Source organism: Zootoca vivipara, chromosome Z2, assembly GCF_965207765.1.
Source record: "Zootoca vivipara chromosome Z2, rZooViv2.hap1.1, whole genome shotgun sequence".
Taxonomy (NCBI): Eukaryota; Metazoa; Chordata; class Lepidosauria; order Squamata; family Lacertidae; genus Zootoca; species Zootoca vivipara.
This window is the reverse complement of record NC_142585.1, coordinates 47,525,524-47,540,190: the sequence shown is the minus strand read 5'-3', so window position 1 is coordinate 47,540,190 and position 14,667 is coordinate 47,525,524. Positions and strand designations below refer to the sequence as shown.

Below are 14,667 nucleotides of genomic sequence, written 5' to 3'. Positions count from 1 at the left end.
ATTTATATTACTCCCAGGTTATCGCACATTAATGAATCTTACATCTACTTAATTTCCTTCTCACATAGCAAGGTTCAGCCTAGGTCTGCTATTAGAGTTTTTTTTTTACAATCAAGTGGTATATAAATCTTATGAAATGAACACGAAATAAATTAAACACATCCTGCAAAAATCTTCATAACTCTTCCAAAGTGCCTTGGAGGAGAAGATAAAAGTTTTGTCTTCGGTCTCTGATACTTCTCTTGATTCCCTCTTCCTCCTCCCAGTCATAAGATTACTTAGCTGCCTTTTAAAATGTGCCCTCATTTTGAGCAAATCAGCAGCTTTGCTAATAGCCCCTGGGTTAGTATCTTTTTGCCGAGACCGGCCTAGCTCCTTGCTCTTCGACTGCTCTGTGGCCTGAGTTCATTGATGGCCATGTTGACAATGTGCCAGCTTCCGACACTGCCCTTACAGTTTGCTTGGTGGAAGCAGGAAGAGCCTGTGCTTTTTTTGTTTCTGGGTTTGTTTTTTTATGTGCTTTCAGTTAACTGGTACTTTACGCCCCTAGACATGTGATTGAGCTGTTGAGGGAGAGGCACATGTGTCATAAGCCAGCTAGAGGAAGGTCATTATCTTGTTTGTTGGGGAGGGGGTAAACACTGGCCACGTGCGTGGAACTACTGGTGCATTCAGAGGAGCAAGGAAGGCATATTCCTCTCTCAAGAGGGATAGGGTGTGGATTCTCCAGCGGACCCGCTGGCACCTTGTCCTGCCTGTGGCAGAATTCAGACATGAAAAGGCAGAGGACCAGCTGGAAAGCAGGCGTTAAGAAAAGAGTTTCCTGTCCCCCTGTCCCCTGCTTTCTTGCAGCCACTGGAGTGCGCAGCGAGAATCTGGAACCTTGGACGGGGACTTCACAATTCCAGGTTTATTTTTGGAATGGGGCAGAGAGGAGATGGTTAGCATTGACCTGGAGTGGTTGATTTCTTGTTTTCCATAACGGAAGGCTGAAAAACAGGTCTTGCATTCAGGCACTAGCCTGGTTGCAATAGCCAACAAGGAATTGTGTGCAAGTGAGTGGGTTGGTGGTGGAAAGATGGCGGTGTTCTGATTCCCTTCCATGCCCAGCATAGAAAGCTGGGGGGCTATACAGTAGTACCTCGGGTTAAGAACTTAATTCGTTCTGGAGGTCCGTTCTTAACCTGAACCTGTTCTTAACCTGAGGTACCGCTTGAGCTAATAATGGGGCCTCCCACTGCCGCCGCGCCACTGGAGCACGATTTCTGTTCTCATCCTGAAGCAAAGTTCTTAACCCGAGGTACTATTTCTGGGTTTGCGGAGTCTGTAACCTGAAGCGTCTGTAACCCGAGCACTGTAGCTCAGTGGGTAGAGCATGTGCTTTGCTTGTAGTACGTCCCAAGTTCTGTCCTTGGGAACATTAGGTAGGGCTGGGAACATCCTAGAGAGCATCTGCCAGGCAGTGTAGACAACTCTGAGGTAAATGAACTCTGTGGTCTCTGTGCAAGTCAGTTTCCTCTGTTCCCATGGAAGAAGGAGCAGTGCTTTCCCTTCCTCCTCAGCTGGGCATTCCACTGTCTTTGCAGGCTAGTAACTGCTTACAAGGCTGACCAAAAGGGGGAAAGCAATTAACCACTGCCTCATATGCCTTCTAGGATGCCATTCGGACTCTGAATACGCTCCAGACGAATGCCAGCTACCTGGAACAAGTGAAACGGGAGCGAGGAGACCCCCAGGCACAGCTGGAAGCCATGAAAGGCTTTTTGGAGCGAAGTGGATTGAAGGTGAGGAGGTTGGGAAGCTTGTGGGAGGCCCCTGGCCGTGATGCGATGATGCAGTCTTGATTTTTCTGGGGTTACTGCTGAAGGGATGGGGGGGAGAGGGAGGGCTGTCTGTTAGCAGCCGTTGCTGCCTGCACTGATGAGGTGGGGCCGGGGGCGAGTACCTGAACAGCTAAACTGAAAGGTTCATTCACTTTTTCTCCGGCAGGTCGAAGACCTGGATCAACTGAACATCATTCACGTCACTGGGACGAAGGGCAAGGTGAAATGGGTTGCAGGGGGGAAGCAATACCTGGGATAGCTCCAAGGGCCTTGACACATGGGGGAAATGTGGGGCAGTTTGCTGTGGGGAATTGAGAGTGCTCAGTTTCAGAGTGTTTGAATGAAGTACGGCTTGGCAATGTATCAATATTGTCCAAAACCAGTCTGAAGTCTACCTTGTGGTAATGGTTTCGTAGTATTTGATGTGGTGACATATCATGAATCACAATGTGTGCATGTGCTATACAAAAATCACAATGTGGGAAAAACCATGAGTTCGGTCATTGCTCCTCTCCCCATTCATGTTGCCCCTGTTGCTTTGCCGCCTCAACTCTCCTCTGCCTCCTGCAATGAATCACAAGAGCAGCTGCTGAAGAAAGCAGCCTACCCGGGAACTTTCCTCATGAGCTTCTTGTTTTAAGTGCAGGCGCCAGGCTGCTAGGTGGTTGAGGTAGACCCAGTCCGAGCCAGCTCCAAGCTTCTTGCTGGGAGTCCCTTTCCCCTTCCTTCCTTCCTCTTTCTTTGGGCTATCTCTGCCTGCGCACAAGACCCTGACACCCGAGCCATGCCGGGGTCCTCACAAAAGCAGTAAGCCCTTTCCGCCTCGCCTCCCCAGGACCACCCCCAAGTTGCTGCCTGGCTCTGCCATTTGAACTGCTGCTGCCCTCAGCTGGGGCTCTCTTGGAAGCTGCTGCTAGGCCCGTGGAAAAATAAACTGGGTTCTTTACTTCTGAGTTAAAGAAAATGAAAATAAACCTTGCCCTCTTGTTTAAGCTTCTTCTTCTTCTTCTTCTTCTTCTTCTTCTTCTTCTTCTTCTTCTTCTTCTTCTTCTTCTTCTTCTTCTTCTTCTTCTTCTTCTTCTTCTTCTTCTTCAGCTCTTGTTGTTGTTGTTGTTGTATTTGTACCCCACTCATCTGAATGAGTTGCCCCCAGCCCCCCTGGGTGGCTTCCGAGAAATATAAAAGCATAATCAAACATCAAACATTAAAAAGCTTCCCTATACAGGACTGCCTTCAAATGTCTTGGCATATGACAGGAGGGCGTTCCCAGGGAGAGTACCACTACCGAGAAGGCCCTCTGCTTGGTTCCCTGTAACCTCACTTCTCGCAGAGAAGTCCCTCGGTGCTGGACCTCAGTGTCTGAGCAGAATGATGGGGGTGGAGACGCTCCTTAAGGTATACTGGACCGAGGCCATTTAGGGCTTTACAGGTCAACACCAACACTTTGAATTGTGCTCAAAAACATACTGGGAGCCAACGTAGATCTTTCAAGACCGGTGTTATGTGGTCTCGGCGGCCGCTCCCAGTCACCAGTCTAGCTGCCGCATTCTGGATTAGTTGTAGTTTCCTGGTCACCTTCAAAGGTAGCCCCATGTAGAGCGCATTGCAGTAGTGCAAGCAGGAGATAACCAGAACATGCACCACTCTGGCAAGACAGTGCACAGGAAGGTAGGGTTGCAGCTGGTGTACCAAATGAAACTAGTAGACAACTGCCCTGGATACAAAATTGACCTGAATCTCCAAGGACAGTTGTGCATCTAAAATGACCCTCAGATTGTGCACCTGGTCCTTCAGAGGCACAGTTACCCCATTCAGGATCAGGGAATTTCCCACACCGGCCTTCCTCCGTCCCGCAATACTTCTGTCTTGTTGGGATTCCACCTCAATATATTGACTGCCATCCATCGCCCAATTGTCTCCAGACACCCACACAGGACGTTCACCGCCTTCACTGGTTCTGATTTATATGAGAGGTAGATCTGGGTATCCTCATACTGATGAACACCCAGCCCCAACCCCCAGATTATCTCTGTCCACAGCTTCATATAGATACTAAGAAGCATGTGGGAGAGGACAGAGCCCTGAGGCATTCCACAAGTGAACGCCCAGGAGTCTGAACACTCACCCCCAACACCGCTTTCTGGGTTTTTTTGCACATAAACATTTCTTTATTGAAAGGTAATGATATTGTACAATTATTCCATCACAGTTACCATCCAAAACCGTTATACGTTGTTAATTTAACAAGTTTTCGCCTCTTACTTTACAAAAAAATTAAAGAGAAGTAAAAACAAACCACAACATCATTCCATCTCATGTTGTTGTTGTTGTTGTTGTTGTTTAGTCATTTAGTCGTGTCCGACTCTTCGTGACCCCACGGACCATAGCACGCCAGGCACTCCTGTCTTGCACTGCCTCCCGCAGTTTGGTCAAACTCATGTTCGTAGCTTCGAGAACACTGTCCAACCATCTTGTCCTCTGTCGTCCCCTTCTCCTAGTGCCTTCAATCTTTCCCAACATCAGGGTCTTTTCCAAGGATTCTTCTCTTCTCATGAGGTGGCCAAAGTATTGGAGCCTCAGCTTCACGATCTGTCCTTCCAGGGAGCACTCAGGGCTGATTTCCTTAAGAATGGCTAGGTTTGATCTTCTAGCAGTCCATGGGACTCTCAACAGTCTCCTCCAGCACCATAATTCAAAAGCATCAATTCTTCGGCGATCAGCCTTATTTATGGTCCAGCTCTCACTTCCATACATCACTACTGGGAAAATCATAGCTTTAACTATACGAACCTTTGTCGGCAAGGTGATGTCTCTGCTTTTTAAGATGCTGTCTAGGTTTGTCATTGCTTTTCTCCCAAGAAGCAGGCGTCTTTTAATTTCGTGACTACTGTCACCATCTGCAGTGATCAAGGAGCCCAAGAAAGTAAAATCTCTCACTGCCTCCATTTCTTCCCCTTCTATTTGCCAGGAGGTGATGGGACCAGTGGCCATGATCTTGGTTTTTTTGATGTTGAGCTTCAGACCATATTTTGCGCTCTCCTCTTTCACCCTCATTAAAAGGTTCTTTAATTCCTCCTCGCTTTCTGCCATCAAGGTTGTGTCATCTGCATATCTGAGGTTGTTGATATTTCTTCCGGCAATCTTAATTCCGGCTTGGGATTCATCTAGTCCAGCCTTTCGCATGATGAATTCTGAAAGTTAAATAAGCAGGGAGACAATATACAACCTTGTCGTACTCCTTTCCCAATTTTGAACCAATCAGTTGTTCCATATCCAGTTCTAACTGTAGCTTCTTGTCCCACATAGAGATTTCTCAGGAGACAGATGAGGTGATCAGGCACTCACATTTCTTTAAGAACTTGCCATAGTTTGCTGTGGTCGACACAGTCAAAGGCTTTTGCATAGTCAATGAAGCAGAAGTAGACGTTTTTCTGGAACTCTCTAGCTTTCTCCATAATCCAGCGCATGTTTGCTATTTGGTCTCTGGTTCCTCTGCCCTTTTGAAATCCAGCTTGCACTTCTGGGAGTTCTCGGTCCACATACTGCCTAAGCCTGCCTTGTAGGATTTTAAGCATAACCTTGCTAGCGTGTGAAATGAGCGCAATTGTGCGGTAGTTGGAGCATTCTTTGGCACTGCCCTTCTTTGGAATTGGGATGTAGACTGATCTTCTCCAATCCTCTGGCCATTGCTGAGTTTTCCAAACTTGCTGGCATATTGGGTGTAGCACCTTAACAGCATCATCTTTTAAAATTTTAAATAGTTCAGCTGGAATATCATCACTTCCACTGGCCTTGTTATTAGCAGTGCTTTCTAAGGCCCATTTGACTTCACTCTGCAAGATGTCTGGCTCAAGGTCAGCAACCACACTACCTGGGGTGTACGAGACCTCCATATCTTTCTGGTATAATTCCTCTGTGTATTCTTGCCACCTCTTCTTGATGTCTTCTGCTTCTGTTAGGTCCTTACCACTTTTGTCCTTGATTATGGTAATCTTTGTACGAAATGTTCCTTTCATATCTCCAATTTTCTTGAACAGATCTCTGGTTTTCCCCATTCTATTGTTTTCCTCTATTTCTTTGCATTGCTCATTTAAGAAGACCCTCTTGTCTCTCCTTGCTGTTTTTTGGAAATCTGCATTCAGTTTCCTGTATCTTTCCCTATCTCCCTTGCATTTTGCTTGCCTCCTCTCCTCCGCTATTTGTAAGGCCTCGTTGGATAGCCATTTTGCTTTCTTGCATTTCCTTTTCCTTGGGATGGTTTTCGTTGCTGCCTCCTGTATAATGTTACGAGCCTCCATCCACAGTTCTTCAGGCACTCTGTCCACCAAATCTAAATCCTTAAACCTGTTCCTCACTTCCACTATGTATTCATAAGGGATTTGATTCAGATTGTATCTTACTGGCCCAGTGGTTTTTCCTACTTTCTTCAGTTTAAGCTGGAATTTTGCTATAAGAAGCTGATGATCTAAGTTACAGTCAGCTCCAGGTCTTGTTTTTGCTGACTGTATAGAGCTTCTCCATCTTTGGCTGCAGAGAATATAATCAATTTGATTCCGATGCTGCCCATTTGGTGATATCCATGTGTAGAGTCATCTCTTGTGTTGTTGGAAGAGAGTGTTTGTGATGACCAGCTTGTTCTCTTGACAGAACTCTATTAGCCTTTGCCCTGCTTCATTTTGAACTTCAAGGCCAAACTTGCCAGTTGTTCCTTTTATCTCTTGATTCCCTACTTTAGCATTCCAATCCCCTGTAATGAGAAGAACATCCTTCTTTGGTGTCATTTCTAGAAGGTGTTGTAGGTCTTCATAGAATTGGTCAATTTCACTTTCTTCAGCACCGGTAGTTGGTGCATAAACTTGGATTACTGTGATGTTAAAAGGTCTGCCTTGGATTCGTATCGAGATCATTCTGTCATTTTTGAGATTGCATCCCATTACCGTTTTTGCCACTCTTTTGTTGACTATGAGGGCCACTCCATTTCTTCTACAGGATTCTTGCCCACAGTAGTAGATATGATAGTCACCCGAACTGAATTCGCCCATTCCCTTCCATTTTAGTTCACTGATGCCCAGGATGTCGATATTTATTCTTGTCATCTCATTTTTGACCACATCCAGCTTACCTCCACTCATGGTTCTTACATTCCAGGTTCCTATGCAATATTTTTCTTTACAGCATCGGACTTTCCTTTCGCTTCCACACCTTTCGCCCACACCTTGTAGAGAGAGCTTCTTATTATGTGGTTGGTAAACCCCCTATGTACCTTGGTCTTATCATAATTTAGGCGTGCCACCCGAACCTTAAATCAAATCCTTCTAAATCCAGTAAACTTGTTCTTTGAAGCAAAAACCAGTCTTTTAACCATGCAAAGCAAGCCGCTTCATGATATAATTTCAGATCGGGTAGTCCAAATCCTCCCCTTTCTTTGATGTCTATAAGCAGCTTATGCTTAATTCTCGGCCTTGCTCCTTGCCAGATAAATCTGGAGATTTCCTTCTGCCATTCTTTTATACATCCAGTATTACGTAATATGGGAATATTTTGAAACAAGAACATAAACTTTGGTAATACGCTCATTTTTATTGCCGAAATTCGTCCCAGAAATGATAACTTTAACTTGCTCCAGATCGCCAAATTTCTTTTAATTTCCTCCCATGCTTTGATGAAATTGTCCTGGTATAAATTACGGTAATATTTTGGGGGGATAACCAAATTCCTAGATATTTAATTTTGCAGGAAAACTTTAGTTGTGTTGATCGTTCAATTTCAAGTTTCTCTTCCTTTGATAAATTCTTAGCCAACATTTTGGTTTTTGTATTATTTAATTTGTATCCCGCCACCTTACCAAATTCGTTGATTATTTCTGGAATCTTAATTATGCTTTCCTTTGGGTTTTCCGTCGTAATGATTAGCATAGCTGCCAAGTTTTCCCTTTTCTCACGAGGAAGCCTATTCAGCATAAGGGAAAATCCCTTAAAAAAAAGGGATAACTTGGCAGCTATGATGATTAGGTCATCTGCATACGTGCGTAATTTATACGCTCTACTGCCGAGTGTGACTCCTTTTATCTCCTTTTCGTCTCTAATTTTATTGTTTAATATTTCCATCAGTAAAATGAAAATTAGAGGAGACAAGGGACAGCCGTGTCTAGTTCCTTTATTTATTTCACACTCGTCAGAGATGTTATTATTCACTAGTAGTCTTGTCCTTTGCTTAGTGTAGATTGCTTGGATTCCGTTACAGAAAGACTTCCCAAGCCCCATTTGTTCCATGGTAGCCCTCATAAATTTCCATGAGATTTTGTCAAACGCTTTTTCCACGTCGACCGCTATTAGAACTCCTGGCTTATCTATTCTCATGTCTAAATATTCGATGATATTGATAATATTTCTGATGTTACTCTGCATTAATCGTTTTGTAAGAAAGCCCACCTGATCTTCATGAATAATTGTTGCCAACATATTCTTTAATCTATCTGCTGAGATGGAGGCAAACAGCTTGTAATCATTATTCAATAATGAGATAGGTCTGTAATTTAATGGCAAAGACAAGTCTGTTCCCTGTTTTGGAATTAAGGTTAGGTAGCTTTCTCCCCATGTTCTAGGCATTTCGCCCTTTTCAAGTATATTACAGTGGTGCCTCGCTAGACGAATGCCCTGTAAGACTAATTTTCCACTATACGAATAGGTTTTGCGATCGGAGGTTGCCTCGCAAGACGATGAGTTTTTTTATGGCCACTGCTTCGTCTTGCGAAGTGTGGCCATAAAAACCTCCGATTGCAAAACCTAAAGGGGCATTCGTCTAGCAAAGGGGAACGAGCTGCAGCACAGGAAGAAGGCAAAGGAAGATCAGCTGAGAAGCGCTGACAGCTGTCAGCGCTTCTCAGCTGATCTTCATTTGCCTTCTTCCGGCGATGCAGTTCGTTCCCCTTTGTGTTCCGCTGGTCTCTGCTGGTGAAGGGCAACTGGCAGAGACCAGCGGAACACAAAGGGCTGTAGCGCGGGAAGAAGGGGGGGAGAAGTGGAGAAACTGATCCATTCCCCCACTACTCCTCCCACCACCATGCCACGGACACCAGGGAGCATCAGACGGGGCTTCGGAGAAGTGCTGCGCCTCTCTGAAGCCCCGTCCGATGTCAGCTTTGTGCCAGGCGGCAGTGGGAGAAGCGGAGGAGCCGCTTCTCCCGCGCCACCTGGCACACAGCGGCTTGCCTCGGCTTTGTGCCGAGCGGCAGCGGGAGAAGCGGCTCCTCTGCTTCTCCCCAGCAGCCTGGCACACAGCTGCTTCCCTCGGCAGCCGCCGTCTGAAGCCAGGCGGCGGCTGCCAAGGGAAGCGAAACCCCCGCTGCTAACTGCCTTTGCCTGGGGTCTGGTGGCGATAGCGGCAAGAAGGGGGTTCTCCCCTTCTTGCCGCTGTCGTCAAGCCAGACCCCAAGCAGAAGGCAGTCTGCAGCGGGGTTTTTCCGTCGTCTGCCTCCCGAACGCAAGCTCCATGCATCGCTCATATTCATTATCTCCATCATTTGGGTAAATATTACCGGTAATTTGGTTTGCTTAGAACCTTTCCCGTTCTTTTTGTGTGATCTGTCTAAGTCAGGTGTGGTGGCCCCATTTAAGTAACAAAATTGTCTTCTCACCCACGTAATCTAATTTTTTTTTCCAGTTTCTGATAGAATTTCTTTTGTCTTTTATTTGGTGAATATATTCCTATTATTGGGACCCAGGTGGCGCTGTGGTTAAACCACTGAGCCTAGGGCTTGCTGATCAGAAGGTCGGCGGTTCGAATCCCTGTGACGGGGTGAGCTCCCGTTGTTTGGTCCCAGCTCCTGCCAACCTAGCAGTTCGAAAGCACGTCAAAATGCAAGTAGATAAATAGGAACCGCTACAGCGGGAAGGTAAACGGCGTTTCCATGTGCTGCTCTGGTTTGCCAGACGCGGCTTTGTCATGCTGGCCACATGACCTGGAAGCTATACGCCGGCTCCCTCGGCCAATAATGCGAGATGAGCGCGCAACCCCAGAGTCGGTCACCTTTACCTTTTATTCCTATTATTATTATCTTTTCTCCTTGTAGTGTAATTTCAATGATGACTATCCCCCCCCCCCGAATCTTTGAATAATAATTTGGGTTCCAGATAGTTTTTAGCATAAATTACCACACCTCTCTCTTTTTTTGTTTTATCGGCCGAAATAAATTCCTGTCCTAATTTTTTATTAGAAAGCACTCTTATATGTTTCTGCATCACGTGGGTTTCCTGTAAACAGATCACATCAATTCTTTGCTTAATTAGCTCATGTTCTACCTTATTTCGTTTTATCTTATCATTTAATCCATTTACATTCCAAGTCAGAAGTTTAAGGTTCATTTCTTTTATTTTTGGGATTTTTTGTTTATTTCTTTATTATTTATCTATTTCTTTCTTCACTTTATTATAGGAAAAATTATATTTTAAAATAAAGAAGAACAATTTGCGAAACTGCAATTCAAAAGCAAATGATTTTGTATAAGTTTCAATTCATGGTTATCCTCACAAAATACTTAAGACTTTAGAACTCTGTAGACCACCTCTCTAGCCCTCTTCTACCCCCTCCTCCCCTCCTCCACTTCACCTTCTTACTATTCCTAATTGTTTCGGGTACTTTCTCCAGTATTTTGCTGCATCTTCTGGCACCACAAATTTTCGCCTTTTACCTTTAAAGAAAAAGGAAAAACCCTCTGGGAATTCCCATCGGTGTGTTATCGTTTTTCCTCTCAGAGCTTCGACATATGGCTTAAATTTTTCTCGTTTTTTCAAGAATCTTGTTGGTATATACTTGTGAATAATTATATCGCTTTCATCAATCTGTAGCTTTTTTTTGTTACTTGTTTGCAGGCCTTTATCTCTAATATCCAGAGATTTGAAGGTTATCAGACAGTCCCCTGGCCAATTATTTGCCTTTGCAACATTTGATCTTATTCTAAATGTCCTATCTATATGCTGTTCCATTTCCTGTTCGCTAATTTCCAGCCATTTTGCTAATTCTAAAGTCACTTTCTGTCCAATTTGCTCATCTGGTTTCTCAGGTATTGCTCTTAGTCCCATTGGTTTCTTTCATTTCAGCCATCTCCTTCCGTACCCGTTCTCCCTCCCTTTTCAATTCTCTATTATCATTCTGTAATTTCCTCACTGTCTCCTCTAACCCTATGGTCTTCCCTTTTATTTCCTGCACTGTTTTCGTAAGCTCTACATTCCCCCCCCCCCAACTCATTCATCTTCTCAGTTAATTCAGTTACTATCTTGGCATTCCCATCTATTCCCCCCCCCCCCAAAGCTATCCAACTTTTCATTCATATCTTTTTTCATGTCTACAAAATCCCTTTTGAGGCTTAGGATTAGTTCCTTCACATCCATATTTGCATCCATATCTGCTCCTGACCCTCTTCTACCTTGATTACGAGCGTTCCCCACTAAAGCAGTGGTAGCAGTTCCCCCCCCTGCCATTTCTCTTTGGGTTCCCATAGCTCCCCTACAACAGTGATAACACAATAAAGACAGCAAGGTGAAAGAAAAAGATCAAAATGAGAGGGGGAAAAAGATCAAATGAGAGGAAGTAGAGGGTTCACAATACACCAATTTGGTTTACAAAAACCTGATTTGAAGAGTTAATCAAAAGTGGTTAACAACTATATGATAGTCCACTATTTGTTGAAGCCTTTATGTCGTTAAGTATATGCTGCTCCTCTTATCCACCCCAGATGTTACTCCAGTAAAGTCTCTTATCAGTCCTTAAGATGGAGGCCGTAGATTAAATAGATTTTATGTCTTTAGATGCCTTTTTACAGCCTTCCTGTAGGTGGCGTTCTTCCACACTAGCGTTATCCTCTGCAAGATCTGTCGTCTACCACCACTGTGACTCAGCAATCCAGTTAGTGTTAATTGCCAATAAAAAGTTCAAGCTCTTTAAAATCCTTAGGTAAATTCTCCTCTGAGTCTTGTTTCTTGTTTGCCAGAAGATCCACCCCAATTTATTTTCTACACATTTCAGTCCGTATATCGCGTTAAGCTTTGGAAGGGGGGGGGTTGGCTTTTACAACAGTTCAAATTCCCCCATCAGTAGTCTTTCTGAATCCTTTCCCTTCCAACAGGGCTCCGACAAAAAGAGGGATAAGTAGTTGTTTTTTTGGGAGTTGCGCGCTGCAAAATAACTGTCCCGCTTTGTCAAGGCACCCCCTTAGCTGCTACAATTATGTACACTGTTCTTCAGGCAGCGAAAAGAGAAAGAAAGTGGCAATTTCTCACAGCCCCTGATTTTTATTGTGTTTGGTAGTTTAAGCAAAGTGGAGCACCGTGAAGGTGACTTCCTGCACCGCCATTAATCAACGTGCCGACCTCCTCTCTCTCTGTTATAATCCACTTCCCCCGGTCTTTCGATAAGGGTCTGCTTTTATTCTTTTATTCTTGATTCAAAAGACCTCCGGGCATGTGGAGCTTAAAGAATTACCTTAGGTCGGATAGTTTCCTTGGAGATTTCACTGCTTGCTTGCTCCGGTTTTCGGGCTTTCTCAGCTAGGGCGGGATCCTTAGGCAGGCGTCCTGGGGGGGCTCCTCTCCACCACACTTTCCAGTCCGGTACCGCACCCTTCCCGACACTGCTGCTGATCAGTTAGGTCTGGACGTCCTCCAACACCTTTAAAAGGGGGGGGGGCTTTGAAGCCCAATACCCCCCCATCCGCCCTTTAGCGAGTGCACTTGCCGGGAGCAGCCCGCCAGCGTGTCCGAAGCTGATCTGCGGGAAACCGGAAGTCTCACCACTTCCCTCACCACTTCCTGTTTCACCGCTTTCTGGACACAGCCCAAGAGGAAGGAGAGGGACCACTGCATAACAGTGCCCTCAGCTCCCAACCTGTCTAGATGGTCCAGAAGGATGCCATGGTCCTTGGTATCAAAGCCGCTGAGAGATCCAGCAGCACCAGGAAACAGCTTTCACCTCTAATCCCTAGCCCACCAGAGATCATCGACCAGCACGATCAAGATGGTTTCCATCCTGTGATGGGGTCTGAATCCCGAATGGAAGGGGTCCAAATGGTCTGCATCCTCCAGACATACCTGGAGTTGTTCAGGGACCACACACTCAATAATCTTGCCCAGATATGAGACTGGGTGATAATTGGCTACAAACCACCTGAAAGAGTCTCCTAGTACTGTTTTCTGCAGATGCAGTAGAGGCGGTGAAGAAGGTCCTCTTCACCATCACTATCGCCACTTGGTAGGCTAGATGTTGAGCTCTTCCGGTGAGGCTTGCGGACATCGAAGGAGCGCGGAACGCACTCTCCGTGAGGGGTTCCGTGAGTTACGGTGATTTTAGGGGTCTGCTAAGGCTAAGCGGACCCGGTCACCTCAGGGGGGGCTACCCTGAGGTTCGGGCTTCCCTGCAGCGTCCTTGGCTGCTCTCCCCGCTTTTCGGCTTCCCTGCAGGGAGGTGGAAGAGGGGATTGAGCGGCGGATGCGAGAGGGATCTATCGCCCACTCCGTAACTCGCAGCCTCGAGCTCCGGATGAGAAGCAGCCTGCCTCCGTAGAGAGAAGGAGCACTGGATGTTTTGGAGGCGGTTGAGAACTTCTTGGCCGCCTGAAAAGAATCTGTGAGGAAATCTTGTCTGCAGTGCTCAAGAAGCGGTGGGGCGCAGATTTGGAACTTCCCTAACCTCGGCGTGAAAATGGCGCCGGACGAAGCGTTGTAGTGAGTGAATGATTGATTCAGCCTGGGGTGTGAACACTTGGATAATCCGTTTACTAATTAACCTCCAAGAGACAGCAAACCTTATCTGAAATTTTGGGATTTTTATGTTTTTTCTTTTTTATTTTAAAATATTTTTTATTAAAATTTTCCAAAGTACAAAAAAGAAAAAAAGCACAAAAAAGATAAAAGAAACATTACAAAAAAGAAAAAAATTGAACAAAAATACAAATACAAAATCAAATTATTAATTCATTAATCCCTTCACATTGTCTATGGGGACCCCCTTGGGTTTCCCTCCCTGTGGTCCTTAATTAAATTTATTATTAGCAAATTCTATATCATTTTAATCACCTTATAAATCCTATTTTTCCTCTGTCATCTTACATATGAAAAATTTCCACAGTTCATTTACACTTAACTTCTATCTTAGTAATTTACTTTAGCATGTTTTTTAAGATATAATTTAAAATCTTTCCACTCTTCTTCCATCACTTCTTCTCCCTGGTTGCGGATTCTTCCGGTCATCTCAGCCAGTTCCATAAACTCTATCATCTTCATCTGCCAATCATCAATCGTTGGTAATGTTTGTAGTTTCCAGTTCTTAGCAATCAACAGTCTCGCTGCCGTTGTAGCATACATAAAAAAAGACACATTTTTCTTTGGAATCTCCTTCCCTACAATGCCCACTAGAAATGCTTCTGGTTTTTTAACAAATGTGTTTTTAAACACTTTCTTAAGTTCATTATAAATCTTATTCCAGAAGTCACTTACTAGTGGACATGTCCACCACATGTGGTAAAAGGATCCTACTTCTTTCTTGCATCTCCAACATCTATTATCATGACTGTGGTATATCTTTGCTAATTTTACTGGTGTAAGATACCATCTATACATCATCTTCATTAAATTTTCTTGTAATAAAATACACACAGTAAACTTTATATTCACATTCCACAGTTTCTCCCATTCCTCCATCATAATATTATGTCCCACATCCTTTGCCCACAAAATCATCACATTTTTTGTTTGTTCATCTTTTGTATGCCACTCTAGCAGTAATTTATACATTTTGGAAAGCATTTTCGACTTGGGTTCTAGCAATTCTGTTTCCAACTTTGACTTCTCTG

The 14,667-nt window shown here is 44.6% G+C and overlaps 1 protein-coding gene across 4 annotated transcripts in view; it reads left to right on the top strand.

Annotated features, from left to right (window-relative positions):
- FPGS (folylpolyglutamate synthase) overlaps positions 1 to 14,667 on the top strand; it is a 68,332-nt gene that overhangs the window by 14,527 nt on the left and 39,138 nt on the right. For 3 of the 4 annotated variants that reach the window (XM_035102288.3, XM_035102289.3, XM_088665087.1), the window contains 2 exons: positions 1,656 to 1,784; positions 1,990 to 2,043. In XM_035102288.3, the coding sequence (XP_034958179.1) occupies positions 1,656 to 1,784; positions 1,990 to 2,043 (183 nt within the window). Of the gene's footprint in view, positions 1 to 641; positions 909 to 1,655; positions 1,785 to 1,989; positions 2,044 to 14,667 lie in introns of those variants that run through there. The other variant, XM_035102285.3, reaches the window with a different exon arrangement.